This window comes from Gopherus evgoodei, chromosome 6 (assembly GCF_007399415.2).
Source record: "Gopherus evgoodei ecotype Sinaloan lineage chromosome 6, rGopEvg1_v1.p, whole genome shotgun sequence".
Lineage (NCBI taxonomy): Eukaryota > Metazoa > Chordata > Testudines > Testudinidae > Gopherus > Gopherus evgoodei.
In genome coordinates, this window is record NC_044327.1 from 98,476,633 (window position 1) to 98,496,005 (window position 19,373).

General features: G+C 40.4%; 1 protein-coding gene across 3 annotated transcripts in view; it reads left to right on the forward strand.

The window, feature by feature from the left end:
- The window catches only part of PDE4D (phosphodiesterase 4D), a 960,682-nt gene that overhangs the window by 316,421 nt on the left and 624,888 nt on the right, over positions 1-19,373 (forward strand). Inside the window, exon 1 of one of the 3 annotated variants that reach the window (XM_030567590.1) lies at positions 17,060-17,716. The exons of the other annotated variants lie outside the window; for them this stretch is intronic. Within the exon in view, the coding sequence (XP_030423450.1) occupies positions 17,445-17,716 (272 nt within the window). The 5' untranslated portion in view covers positions 17,060-17,444. Of the gene's footprint in view, positions 1-17,059; positions 17,717-19,373 lie in introns of those variants that run through there. 3 annotated transcript variants of the gene reach the window in all.

The following is a 19,373-nucleotide window of genomic DNA, read 5'->3' on the forward strand; positions in this document are numbered from 1 at the left end:
TTTCTTTGCTTACATTGGTCAAAGCCAAAGTTTAACTTCATTCTTGATTCTACATTAATTTTGTGGTTAATTTTGGCTTCCAAATGTTTTAAATTCTAATAGTGTAGTTTCTTAGATTTCTTTGTTAAAGGATTATTTTGTTACTAGTGTTCATCACTGAGGAGTATATTCTAGACTCTTGGAACACAGGGAATTGCAGGAGTGAGCTTCATTATACACCTGTATCTGGCTTTACCTCTCATTTAATTTACTGTAACTCTGAATTAATATGCTAATATATCCACTGTACTTATCTTAGTTTGCTTTGTATAATCCATTGAAGGAGAGCACTTTTAGAAATGCATGCCCATTTTGTATATTCAATTAGGATTACAGAAGACACCATCCTCTAAACCATTTCAGTATTGTTTGTTTTGTTTTGTTCTTGTTTTGGACTGTCAAGAATACTGCATTTTGTATAATACAGACTGTTTTGATAATTAAGGAGTAGTAGTATATATGCTTGAGGAATCTCCTGCTAGACTGCATTTATTTCATTTTCTGAAGGCGTATCTCTCTAGCAGCAAACTAGTAACAAAGTCATGGCTAATGGCCCAGTAATCTTTCCTCCATATTGGGGATCAAGTTCTTATCCTACAACGAATTGAGAACATGCTTCAAATTTCACAGTACAGCAGAACCTTTAGTACAGAAGATGTGCCTTTGGCCAGCAGAGATTTTTCTATGTGAAGGTGATGTTTACTGTGTCTTGAACACAGTGACAGCATTAATAATGCATACTTATCATGGATTTAGAATAATGCCTTTGTAAATTTACTGTGAAATCATAAAATAATTCTTATGAAACAACTGATCACATATCAATGAATAATGTTACAATTGTTTTCATATGCACTGGTGTTATGGTCAATATCTATTACACTGGGTTGGAGGATGAGAAGGTGCACATTGAAAGATAAGAATCAGCTGAAATATCTAATGTAGTTACACCGAAATAATACATTAAGAAATAAGTAGTATAAGAAAGTTAATGATCAGTAATCAGATTAACAAATGCTAATTCATTACAAGTCACTCATATTCAGTGAAAGTTTTGCTCCTCATATATTTCCATCTAGATGGTTGATTCAGCATACTTCATAATTATAAACAAAATAAAGATTATCAAAGTATTTATATTTTCACAAATGTCTGCTATTAGAAGATCTTCAAATATGTTTTCAGGAAATAGAAGACCATCTTCCTTTAATCTGTGTTGAACACTTTTAGAGAGTTGTCATTGAATTGATTAAAAAAACCACACACCTCCTCAGTTTAAATTCTAGTAATGATTTAAAACTGATAATCCTTTTATGGCATATTGTAAAGCGAAGAACTTAAACACAGTTTTTTTGTATGTGTTTTATTTGCTGCATCCTCTGCTTATATTAGGCAGTATTTACTTTTCATCTTCCATCTTCTGGGGTATCTTTGTGGTGTCTGTAGCTATGAAATTGCCCTTCCTTTTGTTTTCTGTGTATCTCAACATTACATTTCAAGCAATTTCCTTGTGTGTAGAGTTCAGTGTAGACTGTGAGAAGAGAAATACATGCTGTTCTCTCATGGAGGGATGGTCTACACTATGGGGGAAAATCGATCTTAGATACGCAACTTCAGCTACGTGAATAACGTAGCTGAAGTCAAAGTATCTAAGATCGAATTACTCACCAACCTCACGGCGCAGGATCGATGTCCACAGCTCCCCCTGTCGATTCCGCAACTCCGTTCGGGTTGGTGGAGTTACGGAATCGATATAAGCACGTTCGGGGATCGATATATCGCGTCTAGATGAGACGCAATATATCGATCCCCGAGCAATCGATTGCTACCCGCCTATACGGTGGGTAGTGAAGACGTACCCGGAGACTGTGATGGGGTCTCCACTTCACATAAAGCTTGAAAGGTTTAAGGTGGCCAGGTAGGCCAATTAACTCCTCATGCTGCACTTGGAGGAGAAGCCAGGGAGCAGGAGTTGATTAAATGAGGCTCAGCTGGGCAGGAACAGGAGAGGCCTTTAAAAAGCCCAGCAGATGAGAGCAGAAGGGGCTGTAGAGAGGTAGTCTGAAGTCAGTACATGGGAGGAGGGAGCTATGGCTCTGCCAGGCCCAGAGCTGGAGGAAGCCAGGAGCAGGCTCAGAGGGAAAGCAGCAAGGAATAGGCATGCAGACTTTGGCTGCTGATTTGGGGATTCCTAAGCTGGATCTTGGAGTAGAGGGAAGACCTGGGTTCCCCTGCTAGACAGTGGGGATGTGGTACTAACCAGGGAGAAGACAGTAGACTACCTGATTTTTTCCAGAAAGACTTTGTTACAGACCCGGAAGCGGGGAACGTATCTGGTATCCTCACAGAAGGGCAGAGTTATGAAGAGGAGGCTGTGGTTCCTGGAGTGAGAGAAGCCCATGGAGTGAGAGAGAATAACAGAGAGGGACTCTGCCAGAGGGGGTCAGCATCTGGCAGAGCTAATCCAGAGGATAGCCAGGAGGAGGTGCTACCTGCAGTGAGTGCACCTCATGATAGAACAGAAGTAAAGTCTTTCTTGTTTTGTTCTTTAATCTAAATAAAAGTAATTCTGACTGCAAGTATCTATCTGCTCCCTGTATAGGGGCTGAGGAAGCCTAGAAATCTGAATGCATGTAGATTTTCTCTCTTAATGGTAGAGAGAAATGAAGACAAAAGTCTGGCTATTCTAAATACTGAGCTCTGTCTTGGAACTAGTAAGAAGATGGTCTGATGAAAACTGTAGATTGGGTCTGTCCTATGGCATTACCTCATGGCATGAGGTAGCCCTGCAGACACACTGCCCTCAATTCTTTCTTCATTATTTGTAATGAATTACTCTCAGGCTGGAGTACTTAAACAAGATTTCCCACTTTGTGGGGCTTTATTTATCTAGTCTTTTCCCAAAAAACACACTTTTTAGTCATCAGACCCCACCCTCCCGCCTTCAGTAGTGCCACAGTTCTCCTACCTGGGAGTACCTCCTACCCCTTGAGCCTAAACATCTACACTGCTATTAAATATCAGAGGGGTAGCCGTGTTAGTCTGGATTTGTAAAAGCAGCAGAGAATCCTGTGGCACCTTATAGACTAACAGACGTTTTGGAGCATGAGCTTTCGTGGGTGAATACCCACTTCGTCAGATGCATGTAGTGGAAATTTCCAGGGGCAGGTATATATATGCTAGCAAGCAAGCTAGAGATAACGAGGTCAGTTCAATCAGGGAGGATGAGGCTCTGTTCTAGCAGTTGAGGTGTGAAAACCAAGAGAGGAGAAACTGGTTCTGTAGTTGGCAAGCCATTCACAGTCTTTGTTCAGTCCTGAGCTGATGGTATCAAATTTGCAGATGAACTGAAGCTCAGCAGTTTCTCTTTGAAGTCTGGTCCTGAAGTTTTTTTGCTGCAGGATGGCCACCTTAAGGTCAGCTATAGTGTGGCCAGGGAGGTTGAAGTGCTCTCCTACAGGTTTTTGTATATTGCCATTCCTAATATTTGATTTGTGTCCATTTATCCTTTTCCATAGAGACTGTCCAGTTTGGCCGATGTACATAGCAGAGGGGCATTGCTGCCATATGATGGCGTATATTACCTTGGTGGACGTGCAGGTGAATGAACGTCGGTGATGGTGTGGCTGATCTGGTTAGGTCCTGTGATGGTGTCGCTGGTGTAGATATGTGGGCAGAGTTGGCATCGAGGTTTGTTGCATGGATTGGTTCCTGAGCTAGAGTTATTATGGTGCGGTGTGCAGTTACTGGTGAGAATATGTTTCAGGTTGGCAGGTTGTCTGTGGGGGAGGACTGGCCTGCCACCCAAGGCCTGTGAAAGTGTGGGATCATTGTCCAGGATGAGTTGTAGATCCTTGATGATGCGTTGGAGGGGTTTTAGCTGGGGGCTGTATGTGATGGCCAGTGGAGTCCTGTTGGTTTCTTTCTTGGGTTTGTCTTGCAGTAGGAGGCTTCTGGGTACACGTCTGGCTCTGTTGATCTGTTTCCTTATTTCCTCGTGTGGGTACTGTAGTTTTGAGAATGCTTGGTGGAGATTTTGTAGGTGTTGGTCTCTGTCTGAGGGGTTAGAGCAGATGCGGTTGTACCTCAGTGCTTGGCTGTAAACAATGGATCGTGTGATGTGTCCGGGATGGAAGCTGGAGGAATGAAAGTAGGCATAGCGGTCGGTAGGTTTTCGATAAAGGGTGGTGTTAATGTGACCATCACTTATTTGCACTGTGGTGTCTAGAAAGTGGACCTCCCATGTAGATTGGTCCAGGCTGACGTTGATGGTGGGGTGGAAGCTGTTGAAATCGTGGTGGAATTTTTTCAGAGTCTCCTTCCCAGGGGTCCAGATGATGAAGATGTCATCAATGTAGCGTAGGTAGAGAAGGGGCATGAGTGGACGAGAGCTGAGGAAGCGTTGTTCCAGGTCGGCCATAAAGATATTGGCATATTGTGGGGCAATGCGGGTGCCCATAGCAGTGCCACTGATCTGGAGATATATATTGTCATCAAATTTGAAATAGTTGTGTGTGAGTATAAAGGCACAGAGCTCAGCAACCAGTTGTGCTGTGGCATCATCAGGGATAGTGTTCCTGACAGCTTGTATTCCATCTGTATGTGGGATGTTTGTGTAGAGAGCCTCTACATCCATGGTGGCTAGGATGGTGTTTTCTGGGAGGTGACCAATGCATTGTAGTTTCCTCAGCCCCCAGGCTAAGGGGCTATTAAACAGCCCCTTAGCCTGAGCCCCACAAGCCTGAGTCAGCTGGCAGGGGCAAGCCATGGGTGTCTAATTGCAATATAGACAACCCCAGAAGTCTGAGGAAACTTTAAAGGATACACCCTGGAACAGGTGTTGCCTGACCCTACCACCTTTGAAAGAGACAATCATCCTGTCATAGTAATGCAGACAAAATGTATAACTGTAACATGTAGAAAGTCCATAAAATTGCTGCTAACAGAAAAGTTATTCTGTTGCTCTGTAACATTCAATTTGCAGAGTCAAGAACTAAAAAGTTGGGAAATGTCAGAACTGAAGTTGATCATGCAGTCTTAATTTGTCCTTTTGTGTGTGTGCACTGTGATAGCAGATAGCCCAGCATTTCATAGGAAGTCTGTGGCAGAGCCAGGAATAGAAGTTAGGTTTCCTGCATTCCAGTCCAATGTCTTAAAAATAAAAGAAAAAGTGACCATTTTAAACTTCATGTTCCCCCCTGAAAATTATGTAAACAGAAGTTTTGGTCCTACAATTGGATCTATGTGGTGAACCCCTGAACTTATGCAGAATCCAACTGATTTCAGCGGGTCTTTGTGCAGGGGCAGAGTACCATTCTCATGGATCTGTTTCCAGCATCATGGCCTAAAATGAAAACTCAGGCCCAGCTGTTCAATATTCCAAATTTAGTTGATACCGTTACAATAGGGGAGAAAATGGCTTTTGGGCCACAAATTGCTGATGAAAGGGATGGGAAGAAGGGGTGGGGGAAGGAGAAATAATAAATGTTGTCCAACTAGTAGAAAAAATGTTTATAGCTGTATTTTTATTTCATTTTATTGTATTTTCATTTATGTTGCTAGGAATTGGTTTTGTAGGAGAAGGATACATTGTTCAATCCCCTTCAAAACAGTCTATTAAACGGCATTTAATGTTTTTTGGCTTTTTAGAAATATATACTCTCATAGAAATAAGATTTCATCTTTGTCTCACAACACACTCATACTAATATCATACATACATATCATATGCATGCCCAGCCTTTTCAGTATCTGTTACACTTGCATAGACCATGTAAGTGCTCCCTTTTTACTATGTGATAGAATATAGTGTCTTATTGTATTATACATTTATAAGTAGCGGTATGGCTGTGGGTGCCTTTATCTGAGAATTGTCCTCTTTTTGAGCAGAATGGATAATAAAAACTGTAAAGCTAAATCTACCAATCCAGTGAGATGGAGTTAATTTGGAGAGTAATTGGGAGTGGCAAGTACCCCTTTCAAAGGATGTAGTATGGCTTGAAATTGAATTCCTCTCATGCAAAACATTTAATCTCTTATTTTACTCTACAGACATCAGACTATTTAACAGACCCATACTTTTTTAGTTTATTACAATTTCTGTGACATAATCTGACTGCTTACACAAAGCCCAATCAGAAAAACAGGCCGTTGTTCATAGCAACAATAGCAGCATTACTGACTAAACCACAAAATAGTTTTCTCCCTTGCAAGCCGACCTTTGGATTATCTTTGTCCATCCAAAGAATAGAATTTTGGTTTACATTCACATGGAAAAAAAAATACCTGTGGTATTTACTCTTTACCAATTTCCCACAAAATTAAATGTTAACTTTTTAATTGCATCAGATAACCTGCTTTTGTATATATGACAGTAGCCTAGGCTCCAAAACAGAAAATGTGCGTTAATTAAATTTAAAATTAGAAACCAGGATGGTAAAATCATATTGTAAATCAAATGTTCCACATTTTTTATCACATTAGTTTGGATTGGATTGAGTAGCATTTTCATGTTGTAATTAAAACATGTTAATGAAATACAAATGCCAAACATATACTGTACCGTAAAGATTTGACATTTTTCTTTGATCTTTCAAAAAAAATCAGCTTTGTATATTGTAACTTGAGAAAAATTGACCACCTTGAGTTAATGTTATTTCTAAGGAGCTGTTTTGAAATGTTAAAGTTAAAAATAGAATTGTCCATTAAGCTGAATATCATCTGATTTTAAGAGCCTGTATACTTTTGAATTTCTTTTTAAAAAAAGAGAGACTGCTGTATCAAGTTTCAGCCCATTCTGTTCCCCCACAGCCTTTTGCACATTGAGTGGCAAGGTGCTTATGGCTTTCATTACTATATTGCAGGGCCAATCATGTAATGCCTTCCTCACCTAAGTGTCATACGCATGTGATTAATCCCACTGATTTGAATGGAACAACTCACGTGATTAAGGAGTTGAAGGATCAGGCACTTGATTTGTTTTTGAGCCAGAGGTGCTTTTTAAATTTGTATATTCACAGTGTAGACCCTGATCCTTCTCCATGTGAAACCAGTGCATGTAGGATCAGGCCCATTATCTCAACTCAGTACTGCTCCTGAATGTTCTATAACCTGGTTGTACAGGTCTTAGTAAAGAAGTTTGTTTCCCCTCTAATATATTAATTTTGTAGCTTGTTACTTTTTATGACTCTCTTATCTTAAACTGCTGTTGTACCTCAGAATAGCTGAGAATAGTCATCATATGCTTCCTTAATCTAAGTTGTTATTCCTTCTGCACATTCTTCTATGTAGTACTTATCATGTGGTATGCTCAAATAAATTATTTGGGATGACTTTTTAATTAGACACACTAAAGTCCAGGTTGTAATGGTTTTCTTTTTAGGCATTTACTGGCCAAATTATTTTTTCTTCGTTTGTGTTGGACCTTTAGTTTGGAGTTTCCGTCTATCAGACAAAAATGCCTTTTAAACAGTGAAGCACAAAATTGCACACATGAAAAACAGAACTGTTTTCTTAAATGCCGTGTGCGATGAAAAAAATATTAAGAGATTTGTGCTGCCCCATTTGGCTGTCATAAAATTTTCACTGTGCAGTGCAGCTGTCAGTCCATGATATTGCAGAGGCAAGGTGAATGAGGTAGCTCAAAAGCTTGTCTCTCACCAACAGAAGTTTGTCCAATAAAAGATGTTACCTCACCTATCTTGTCTTCTAAAATTTTCAGTACACTGGAGAAAATTGTCCTCATGACTGCACAAAAATCATTTGCCCTTTTATGAGGGCTAATCCAGGTTCCATATGCATCAGTAAGAAGTTGGATTAGGCTCTATTTTTGAATGTATTTAGGTACCTAAAGATGCAGATAGGTGCTTTTGAAAATCCCACTACATCTAACTACATATTTAAGTGTTTACATACCTTGGAAAATGTGGTCCTAGGTCTGTTAGAATCCACATGCATGTTTTAATACATGGCTGTGTCCCTAGGCATATCAATTTATTGTGCGTAGGTGGGCAATAGATTATTTGTTGAAAATGCCAGAGTACAACTGTGCTTGTGATTGGATGTGTATCACCTGTTCTTGTCTCTTTTCTTTGAAAATATAACTCTCCATGTCTGTCTGCCTGAGACCCATCTATGGAACATTGTTACCTAATTTGAAGACTATCAGTAATTTAGTTATTTTAGTAATTTAGAATGTACTTTTTTTATACACTGGTTCTGCTGATGCCAAAGATATAACAGATCTTGCCAAAGATGTAACAGATCTCAAAAGACTTTACTTGTGAAATAAAAATAGTAAATAGACTCTCTGCTGCACTTCTGTGACATTTTCTGAATCAGCTGAGGGAAGTGTTTAACCATTCCCTCCATGCTTACCTCCAAGTACATGCCCACCAATTTTAGTCCCCACATGATCTTCCTATGAAACTGTTTAGTCACGTACTGCAGCTCAATGCCACTCTTTCCCACTGTCTCCATTGTAGGGAGTGTAGCTGCTAGAAAGGGTGTGGAGCTAGTCAGTGCTGCCGCTGCACTTGGGCAATCCTTGACTATTACCACAATGCCTTGAGGCTGTAGGCAGCTGGTAGAGATTACAGCAGTGAGGAGGTGGGATGAGGGCAGAACAGGGTGAGAAGGGGAGGGTGTGGAGTGTTGGGGGAAGGAGTGGAGTGTGGGCAGGGCCAGGGGCAGAGTGGGGCCTTGGGGGAAGGGGTGGAGTGGGGGCAGGAAGAAGTGGGGTGCGGGTGGGGCCTGGGGCAGAGCAGGGGTCAGGAACTCCCTGGGTAGAGAGGAATTTGATGCTTCTGTAGAAGGTTGATAACTAGTTCACTAGACACTCTAGATGGAAGCAATTATTCCTTTAACACATTCTGGACACTACCAGAAAAAACTAAAAAATAAACACTACTCTCAGTTAAATTTATCTCTAGTTAAATTGTTTCTTTTTCGCTGCTTTTCTTACTCCCATACTGTGCTCCTCTAGCTTAAAACTAGAATCATGGAATCCTCTACAACCTTGAATCTCTCCCTCATGCAGAAGTCTGACAATCCTCATTTACAGAGCATTGCTAGAATACTGCAGTGAAAATACATGCTTTAGGAAATGGAAACATGATATGATATCCATTTTTCACCAGCTTCACTGGCTTCCAAGATTCTCCTGATCTTCTCTCCACTTAGGCCAGGTCTATGCTAAAAAGTTAAGTTGACCCAGCTATGTCACTTAGGCATGTGAAAAATCCACACCCCGAGTGACTTAGTTAAGCAGACCTAACCCCCAGTGTAGACAGTAATAGGTTGATGGAAGAATTCTTCAATCAGCCTAGCTACCATGTCTCATGGAAATGGATTAACTATGCTGATGAGATAACCCCTCCCATTGCTGTAGTGAGTGTCTACACATGAAGCACTACAGTTGTGTCGCTGCAGTGTTTCAAGAGTAGGCAAGTCTTTATGCTGTATCCCTGTTACTCCATATCCCTCTCAACTTTTCCAGTCTTGGAATATTGGTCTTGTCTCTGCAAATATCCATATCCCAGGGGGAGGGGAGGTTTCCTTCTTTCATTTATGCTGTCATTTCTATCTGAAACTGTATGGCCCCCTCAAGCCACTGAGTTACTTTTCCTGTTCATATTTTGCTTTACACGTCTTCCTTTTCTCCTTAGCTTATAGATGACTGACCATCCTCAGGCTATGCAGGACTGTGAGTCACCTTGTTACCCCATGCTGCCAGTGAGATGGAGTCTTGCTTGTGCTTAGCTGACACCCGTCTGTTAGACACTAAAACAATCTCATCTGAGCTATGCCGGCCCTTCCTTTGCCCTTATCTAGAAATAGGTGCACCTCCGCCCCAGAGTCCCTTTGAAATATTCCCCTGTGATAGCCAGCCCCTGACATTGACTAGTCACAGAAATACTAGGTCTGCTGTCCTATGCCAGCCCTTCCTTTGCCCTTACCTTACTTTCTCAGGACCTGCACCTGGCTTCACATTGTGGCACTTCTATATATTTATAGTGAAAACAAGAATAAGTTTGCTATCAAAGATTCAGGACGAGAGGTAGAATATTAGAAACAAATGGTTACATATAAAACAAAAGCATAACATACTTTCTAGAGACTAAACTTAACTTAGGGGGAGGGATAGCTCAGTGGTTTGAGCATTGGCCTGCTTAAACCCAGGATTATGAGTTCAGTTCTTGAGGGGGCTACTTCAGGGTATGGGGCAAAAATCTGTTTGGGGATTGGTTCTGCTTTGAGCAGGGGGTTGGACTAGATGATCTCCTGAGGTCCCTTCCAACCCTGATATTGTATGAGATAAAACTTCTTTAGACAGGTGGTTAACCTGTTAGTTTTCTTCAGCTTTGTCAACAAGGTTGGCTAAGATCCCATTTTCATGAATGTAAATGTGCTGTCAGTTTACTTCCTAGGTGCAAGACCTATCATAGATAAATCCCCAAAGTTCATTGTTTTGGCACACAGCCAGGAAAACCCCCATGGCTTGTTTTTTTTTTCCTGTATGCTGGTGCTCTGTTGACTTCACATCTCTTTGTTAGCTTTGTATGTAAATAGACATCCATTGTGTTAGCTTATAATGCTTAATTTACATCCTGACAGAGAGAGATGAATAAACATCTCCTCTGACAGAACCTGTTTTTCACTGCTACTCATGACTAATACCATGATACAGACTCTAAAAACATATTTTCGGTGTATATATACACAACTCCTTGCATTGTATCTGTACATATGTTTCACAGTGATATCAATAACCAGTGTGACACAGGCTTTCATTTGAGACCTCACATGCCATTCTTTGGTAAACTAGAATGTGCATACCAGATTCATGAGATTTCTGTAACCGCCCTGGCAGTTGGCATTAAGGGAGTCTTAGGACACAATGACTGTATCTACAAAGGATGTGGCACTGTTTTTAAGGGATACTATGTTAAGAAACAGTCTTGTATTTTGATATATGTAATTATATAATATAATAATTTTACCATAATCATATACGCAAAGCAGTTTGTACCTAGACATTCCTTTTTCGTATTTGTTTAGCCTGTTAGTATATTTCATCTATTGTTACATTTTATCTTGTTGAATTGTGTTTGTACTTTGAATCTGTTAGCCTTCTCTGCTATGTCTGTCTCTTCTACGGTTGTTTCTGCTTTTCATATTTAATACAGAAATCTGAGACTGTCAGCCTTTAACATCTTATTACATTGTTTAGCATAATCAACATCTTTGGAAAGTAAAGGTTATGTCAATTTCATAAACGTTGAATGTTTGATTTTCATTTTATATTTGTAAATGGTGGGTGGAATGAGAGTGTTACTTGCTGGTAGTTATCTCTAGATTTTCAGCAGTGCTTTTCTAAAGAGATTCTAGTTCCCTGCTCTTGCCAGAACCAAAGGCTAAAAAATTGAATGGAACAGTACAATGTGAAAAGATCAAAATAGTAGCCCACAGTATATTTGTATGCCTGGTTAGCGGGAAAGGGTACTTTCATGTTACAAAGTAAGCAACAGGGCACAATCTGTATTAGAGCAAAAGAAAACAAGAAATGTGCATACAAATAAAAAACACTTACAGTTTAACAAATTTTGCTTTAATTCAGCCAGTGGTTTAATCAGTTGAGCGTTGCATGTGGTGGGTGGGTGAACTAGAAGCAAAGATGAAATCTAGCTTGCTGTAATATCTAGTTTTGACATAAGGCCTACCTATGCAGCTCTGACCAAAATAAAAATTGGGTTTAACTATAAATTGCTTAGACATATGCTATATTAGTTTGTTCCTAAAAGCAGTAGCAATATTGTCCTCTGAATATGTGATATGCATATATTTCCTGTTAAATTATGCTCTCTAGAAAAAATAATTATTTTCTTTGGATAAACTTAATAGGTTATTTTCAACAACCTACTTATTTTAGTGGTTACAGATGGACCCAGCAGATTAACTCATTAGTCAAAAAACAGTCACATCAACAACTAAATATCTTTATGCTTAACATTGATTATGTTGATTGGAACTGCTGCAGCAGTTCTAGTGCCACTCCCACCCATGTGTTAGAAAAGATTAGATTTTGATGTTAAACTATTGAGTCATGAGGCCCGCCTAACCATATTCAAAGAAGTGGTTGACATTCCTTTCTGGTTTTGGCAGGTTGTGGGAATCCAGAGTTGTTATGTTTATAGTAGGAAAATCAGAAATGTGTTTGTTCAAAGGGACCCAAATAGCACTACTTATCAATTAATCATGTTTATTTTCACAGGAAGATGGAAATTATTTAGAGCGCATATCTCCATCATATTACCATTTAAAAAAAAATGTATGTAGCTTAGGAGAGATGAATGATTTGCCCCTCCCCATCGTGTAGTTTGCTTGTAAAGGTTTATACTGTGGGGGGGAGAAAGGTGCTATATAAGTCACGTTGCAACATTCCTTCCCTCCTCCCCAAATCTAGAGTAAACAGTCTGTGTTTAAACTGCTGTGTGCATATGGTGTAGCATTAGAACTAGTTGTAATTCAAGTTAAACCTTGATTTCCTGTTCCTGTTCCTGTTACATTTGTAGCCTTAGAGTAAACCTTTTCATTTAACTTCAAGAAAGTGAATTAGTTTGAGAGTTTTCATTGTATGAATAAACCCTGGGCGTTGACATAAATCAGTGAAGATAAGTTTTGTTTGTTCAAAAGATTCTTAAAACTCTTGGATTGTGAAGACAGATTTATAAAGATTGATACTGTTGGACTGCAATTTACAAAGTATACAAGTCAAAAATATACTACAAAATGTCAGAAATATATGCACTTTAACTGGTCAAAACTAATAAAACTGAATATTAAAACTACCTGTCATATATGCTTTGTAATTTTTATTTTAAATTAGATCTCTGTTTCCTCCAAGCTTTCTCTTTTGGTGAGGAAGGAGAGGGTAAATCTTTATTGGAAGCTGTTAAAGTCACTAGAAAACCAAAATTCAGAAAGATAACTTCCTGTCCCAGTGTGGAAAAAGAATTTCAATAGCTATTCGTCCCGGACTTTGACACTATAATGATCAAACTTTCATTTTTCCTAACTTCCGTTAAAAACAAAGGGCCTTATTGTGCTGCTATTCATACGCTGGCATTTCTTTAAATGTGTGGCAAGACCACAGTATACCTATTATACAGTGTATTGAGATAGTAGTGGTTGCTATGTTGGCTAATTTTAAGAGCATTATTTCAAATAATGGAAATAAGGCTACTGGTATGTAAGCCAAATTATTTTTTGTAAAATTATATTAATAGAAGTTGATCTTTTGTTCATTGAAGTAAATGACAACAGTCCTATTGACTTCAATGATGCAAGATCTGGCCCCAAATAGGCAGACCGTCCAGTCCTAGGAGGCCATTGCTGCTTTCTTGAAAATGCTTTAGTGTTGGCACAAGAGTACAGGGTTTCATAGCACAAGAGCACCTGGATTTTCATACATAAATTAGGCTGTTTGGAAAAATGATCAGGCTTATGTAGAGTCATTACCAGATTTTTATTAAAAAAATGAAGGGGGGATTAGGGAGAGGTAGTCGTCTTATCCTTTACAAAGCCTGTTTAATAATTTTTATTCTTCTCTCATAAGAACATAAGAACAGCCGAACCGGGTCAGACCAAAGGTCCATCTAGCCGAGTATCTGTCTACCGACAGTGGCCAAACATCTCTCACATATCTTTTGAGGAGCTATGCTGAAGCCATCATCCTTCTAGCAGAGGAGGCTTGGAAGACTTTGCTGTTGAGTGCTAAGTCTCTTTTGCAACTCAGTTTTGCCTTTGCAGGATTTCTTGTGCTATCTAGAAACTAGGACGGAGAACAGAAACCTCCTCTCCCACGTAGCAGTGCATTCATTATCACTTAGCCATTGGGCAAGCCTGACTATCATGTTGAAAGCATGCGTAAGCGGGAGAATGGTCCCACTATTGTGGAGAACTTTCCTGACTTTTCAACTACATCGGTGAAATGGGCTAGCGGAATGATCTGAGTCCTCGCTCCCATTTCTTTACCCAGAAGCTTCCCTGCCCTCGAGGACTCCCCTTGCACTCTCCCATCTGACAGAGTCCTCATAACCTCGACATGGCTGGGCCCAGGATTCCTGGGGAGCTCAACCCCCAACCTTGCTGTGGTCACCTAGGTTAGGGGCAAGGATGCTTTTTTGACCCATTGATTATTACATATGATTTAAAGCAATACAGTTTAATTAAGAATTAGTTTTAAAAGGAATAAGGAAAAATGGGAAAGGTTAAAGGAAACACATTACCCCATTCTCTGGTAGGGAACATCACAAACAATGTCCCTGGAATGTCAGAGCAGTTCGCAGTCTGTTTCTTGTAGGTCCCAGGCCTCCTCCTCAGGCTCTGGCTGTGCTGCAGGGATGCTGTGGGTTGAACACTTGTTCTGGCTGTGGCCACATGCTCTCAGGCTCTAGATGGCAGGACCCTTCTTCCCAGTGTCACCCCCACCCTGTCAGGGTTACAATCCCCCTCCAAGTCTGGCCTGCAGAACCTCTTGGCTGAGGCGTCTCCCTGTGCTGGGCCCACTGCCCAAGGTCCCCCTCACTCTCCCCAGCTGCTCACCATACCCAGCTCTGGACTGCTCCACTCTTCCTCAGCATGGCTGCTGCTACTGCTCTGCCTCCAGCTCCCTGGGCTGCTTCTCTGGCCCTCTGGCTCTGGTTGCTACAGCTCTGCTCCCAGGACAGGTCTGCTCTGCAGGCTGCTTCTGTGACTCTGCTCCCAGTTTTGACCTGCTTTCTGGGCTGCTTTTCTAGGCCCTCTAGCTCTGGTTGCTGCAACTCTCCTCCCAGGGCAGGTCTGCTCTCTTTGGGCTGTGCTCTGGCTTTGGGGCTGCAGCCCTGCTCCCAGCAGCTTAGCTTGGGCCCCTGCTTTCTCCTTAGCTCGGTCCCAGTCCGTCTGACCCAAGCAATTCCAGCTCAGACCCCCCCGGTCTCCTGACTCCTTGATTATCCTGCCCATCATGTCAATCGGACTGACCTGGAGCATTGGCCTCTCCCCATTGCCCCTGGGGACTGTCAGTCTCAGGTCCTGATTTCCCATCGACCCTCCCCCTTTTGGTACTGGGAGCTATCCAACCAAAACACCCCCACTGAATGTTAGTAAGGCGACAACAGTCCCCTTACACATGGTCACTATATGGATGTGTGGTGGGGTATACAAACCATATACCAAGCAAGAAGGTTTTAAAGAGCAGCTTTGGAATGAGGTAGCCCTGGCCCATCGCACCTGGAGGACATATCAGTCTTAGTAGAGAAGCCTTAAAAAGGGAGAAGCTCTTTTCAGAAGGGCCAAGCTTGGAGAAGATCATGGCAGAAAGACAAGCTATCTTAGGCTGACTGTACTTGGGCAGCTGGAGGATCCAGATAGGACAGAGGAGTTGTTATTCTTTATTTCTTTTCCTTTCCTCTGTTACCTTGAGGACTGAGTTTAGGGGCTGGACCCTGAGACAGACCTCTGCTGAGAATATAATCCTCTGGCACTGAGAAATTGGATCCATTGTAGGAAGTAGCTTCAAAGAAGGAGCAAGAGCTCTGACAAAACAACCAGTTACCACAAGTGTCCCGGGGCTGGAACCCAGAGTAGAGGGAGGTACTGAGTTCAGTCCCTGCTCCCCCTCTCCTCCATTGCCTCAACATGAGGACTAGCTGGAAGACCTCAGACAGAAGAGGCCAGAAGGATTATTGGGCCTGGACCGGGACTGTCAACCCAGTATGAGGGCCTGGGACTATTGGGTGGAAACTCTGGTGTACCCTGGAAGAGGTGAGATAAAAGATGACCCAGCTGGAGGGCCACGTCACAAGGACCTGGCTGGGAGGATATCACCAAGCATTTTAGTAGACCTGGACAGCAGGTGTGTGTGTGAAATCCCACAATGTTTCACTTGGCCACAAGGTGGCTCACCAATTGCTGAGTCACTTTACAAGGGGACCTTTATAATTAAATGCTTTCTCTCCTCAGAGCTTGAATGCAAGATAATGTAACTTAATGGGAGAAACATATTGCACTAATATAATATGCATATAACACTTACTCTGCCACACAGCAAATCTCTTGTATCTTGGTGACATTCTAGTACACAGGGAGTGTTCATTTTAAAAGAAAGGGGGTGTTTGTTTCTGTGATGTGAAAGTAGGACACATACCAAATTTAAATCAATAAGGGCTCTGATTCCAGTTCTGGCTTTGTCTGCTGTGGGTCATCATGTCGGTCTCAGAAAAAGTGAATGATGTTTATGAAGAGTACTTTAGCTATTCAGAGAGAGAGGATTGAGTTTAATTTGAAAAAAAAAATTGCCCTCAGCACAGACTGACAGAGTATTTGCTAGATCAGAAGAAGAATACAGTGGCGCAGTGTAATTGTATAATTCCCAAAAGGAAAGCTGATCTTTTCTTCAGAATGAAATTCAATAGTAGTATTACAGGAAAGGAATAAATAATTCACGTATAAAGACTATATTACATAATAGGGCAATTTTCAGCACTCACTAACTGTGCAAAGGAATAGGAATTATCTTCCAGATTAAGTAGTTGTGGGGACCATAGGAAGATGTATTGACCTGTGACTTTAAGAACAGCTAATTAAACAGTCCTTGGGGAAATCAGAGCCTGTTGTGTGTATAGGACAAAGCAATTTCACGTTCTTTTGTATTATTGAAGAAGATTAACATATTGTTCTTCTCTTCAGTCTTGTTTAGGTAAGCGATTGTAGTGTAGAAAATCAGTGGACTTTTTTAATATTTATTTTGTCCTGGTGTTTGTTACCTTAAAAATGTTTTGCAATTTTTTTTCGGTGAGTGATGGGATTGCAAAAATAAACATTGTAGATGAGGGTGGAGGGGAGGAGGAAGATGTTCAGCATTCCCCCACCTCTCCTTTCAGCCTATTTTAAGATTCAGGAATAAGCAAACGGAAAGAATAACAAACAGTACGGACACGCATCTGATGTTTAAGCCCTCCTCCTAGCACTTTGTATGCACATAGCCAGAAGGCGCTCAAGCAGCTGCCGCGCGTTAGTTCCAATAGTTTAACAGGCAGCTTTGTAGCTCTGACAGAAAGCCGTGCTAACGCATTTCTTCCTCCATGTTCATTTGCAATGAAAGCTAGTAAGTGATCTTTGGCAACGGGATTGTCAGAGGAGTGCTAATGTTTAATAGGTTTCTGTAGAGGAGTTAGTTGTGTTTTTCTTTGCAGATCATTATCTATAAAGAGACGCTGAGGGCAGGCAACACCATGCTGAAAACAGAATAGGCTGAGCCGGAGTAGAAGCTCTGCACGGTTCTCTGGAACTGAATTAACAAGGAAATATTTTAAACAACCAAAACAAATATCATATTACTGTATTATTAAAGCTACTTGGGGAACATGGCTCAGCAGACAACAAGCCCAGACACCTTGACTGTACCTGAAGTTGATAGTCCACAGTGCCAAAATCCATGGCTGAACGAGGATCTTGTAAAGACCCTGAGGGAAAACCTGTTGCAGCATGAAAAGTCCAAGACATCCAGGAAGTCTTCATCTGTTTCACCCAGATTATCTCCAGTCATTTCTCCGAGAAATTCTCCAAGGCTTTTACGCAGGATGCTTTTGAATAGCAACATACCAAAACAGCGGCGTTTCACTGTGGCACATACATGGTAAGAATTGTGCACAATGACAGAAGAGATTACACATAGGGTTAACTTTTTGTCTCTGCAGCAGCGCAGTGCTTACTTTTGCAAGGGAAGCTTTTATTTTTTTATCTGTATTGTTCCAACGTTATTCTATAAATTGTAAAATAATTCATAGTAAATCTGGAATCTTTCGGATTAGTATTAGGAGTGGTTTAAGAGTGCCAGTCACTCAAAGTTGACTTCAGGTTTGAAGTTTATCAAAGTACATTCTATTCTAGATATAAAATGAGAATACACAGTGTTGGTGTCAAGATTACTTTTTCTCTCTGGTTTTCTTAGGAAATTTCCTTCTCTGCTCCTCCCCCCCACCCAGGCATTCATACAAGGATAATAAAAAGGAAATTTATTTGACTCTCTGCTGTTCAAGTCAGAGTGACTAGGCAGAGATTTATGCGTGTGTGATTTTTTTTTAAATTGTCATATTTATAATCTAAATAGATTATCTAAGACTAGATCTCCATTGCCTTCAAATTTAGTAGAACTTTGTAGTAGCGGAAGGGGCTAGGTCCTGTGTATGGAGTAGTTGTTCTTGTTAAAATAATTATTGTAATAAATACAGGAAAAGACAAAGTAATTCCCTGTGTTAAATATTTATCACTGGAATGCTCTTTTGATGTGTGTGGTTAGTTAGATGGAAAAACATTCATATGCATTGAATCCCTCTGTGTATTGGTAGTATGCTTTCATATTTATTATCTTTCAAAATTATATCTATTGTATTCTTGTACTTCCAGAAATAATGCACTGGTATTTGTTGTGATGGTCTTGTCATCTTTGATATGCGCTGTCTTTTCTTTGTGGAATTAGTGTAAAGGAAATAAGCTTAGAGCAGAAAGTGATGATAAAAGGTGGCATGTTTTAATCAGTGAATGGATCAGTAATGTTGATTTCATTAGTTGAATGAAATTAATTGCAGAACATAGCCATATGTTATGTTTATGCACTATGGTGTGTGTGTGTGTGTGTGTGTGTGTGTGTGTGTGTGCATATGTGAGTATAACAGAAAGTGCATTTAATGTAGAAATGGTAAAGTATGTGTAGGGCCTAATCAGAATCAACAATACATATTAAAATGAACATGAATGCAGCATAGCGACCAGAAAAGGGGTTTAGACATTACTGCAGGAAGATGACAAAGTAATTAGTGAAATGTGTGGATATAGTGTTGAGGAAAAAAAACAAACAAAAAACAGGCAAGATTCAGGGAGGCATGGAGAAGAAAAAAAACCAAAACACTGCTGTTATGACCTGAATTAGAATAGCAGGGTACCTTTCCATTGGAGAATATTATTGCTCCTTGGAGAGGAGAGGAAAACAATGTTTCCAAAGTTTAGGAATGTTTGTTTTCAAAGACATGTACCTGATAAGAAGGCATTACAAATGTGTTAGAGAAAACTAAATAAAATTAAGAAATATCTTTTTCCCTTGATCAATGTACATAAAATCCCAAAAATATCAAACTGTTCATATTAGTTATGGGTTCAACAACTTGGTGATCAACTTTTAAATGAATAGATCAAGGTAAAAACAGAACTTGGATAGAAAAGTTTCAACAAAGGTTGAAACCAAAATTAATTTGCCAAGAAAAGTCAACAAAGAAAATATAGGGGTTTGTTTTGTT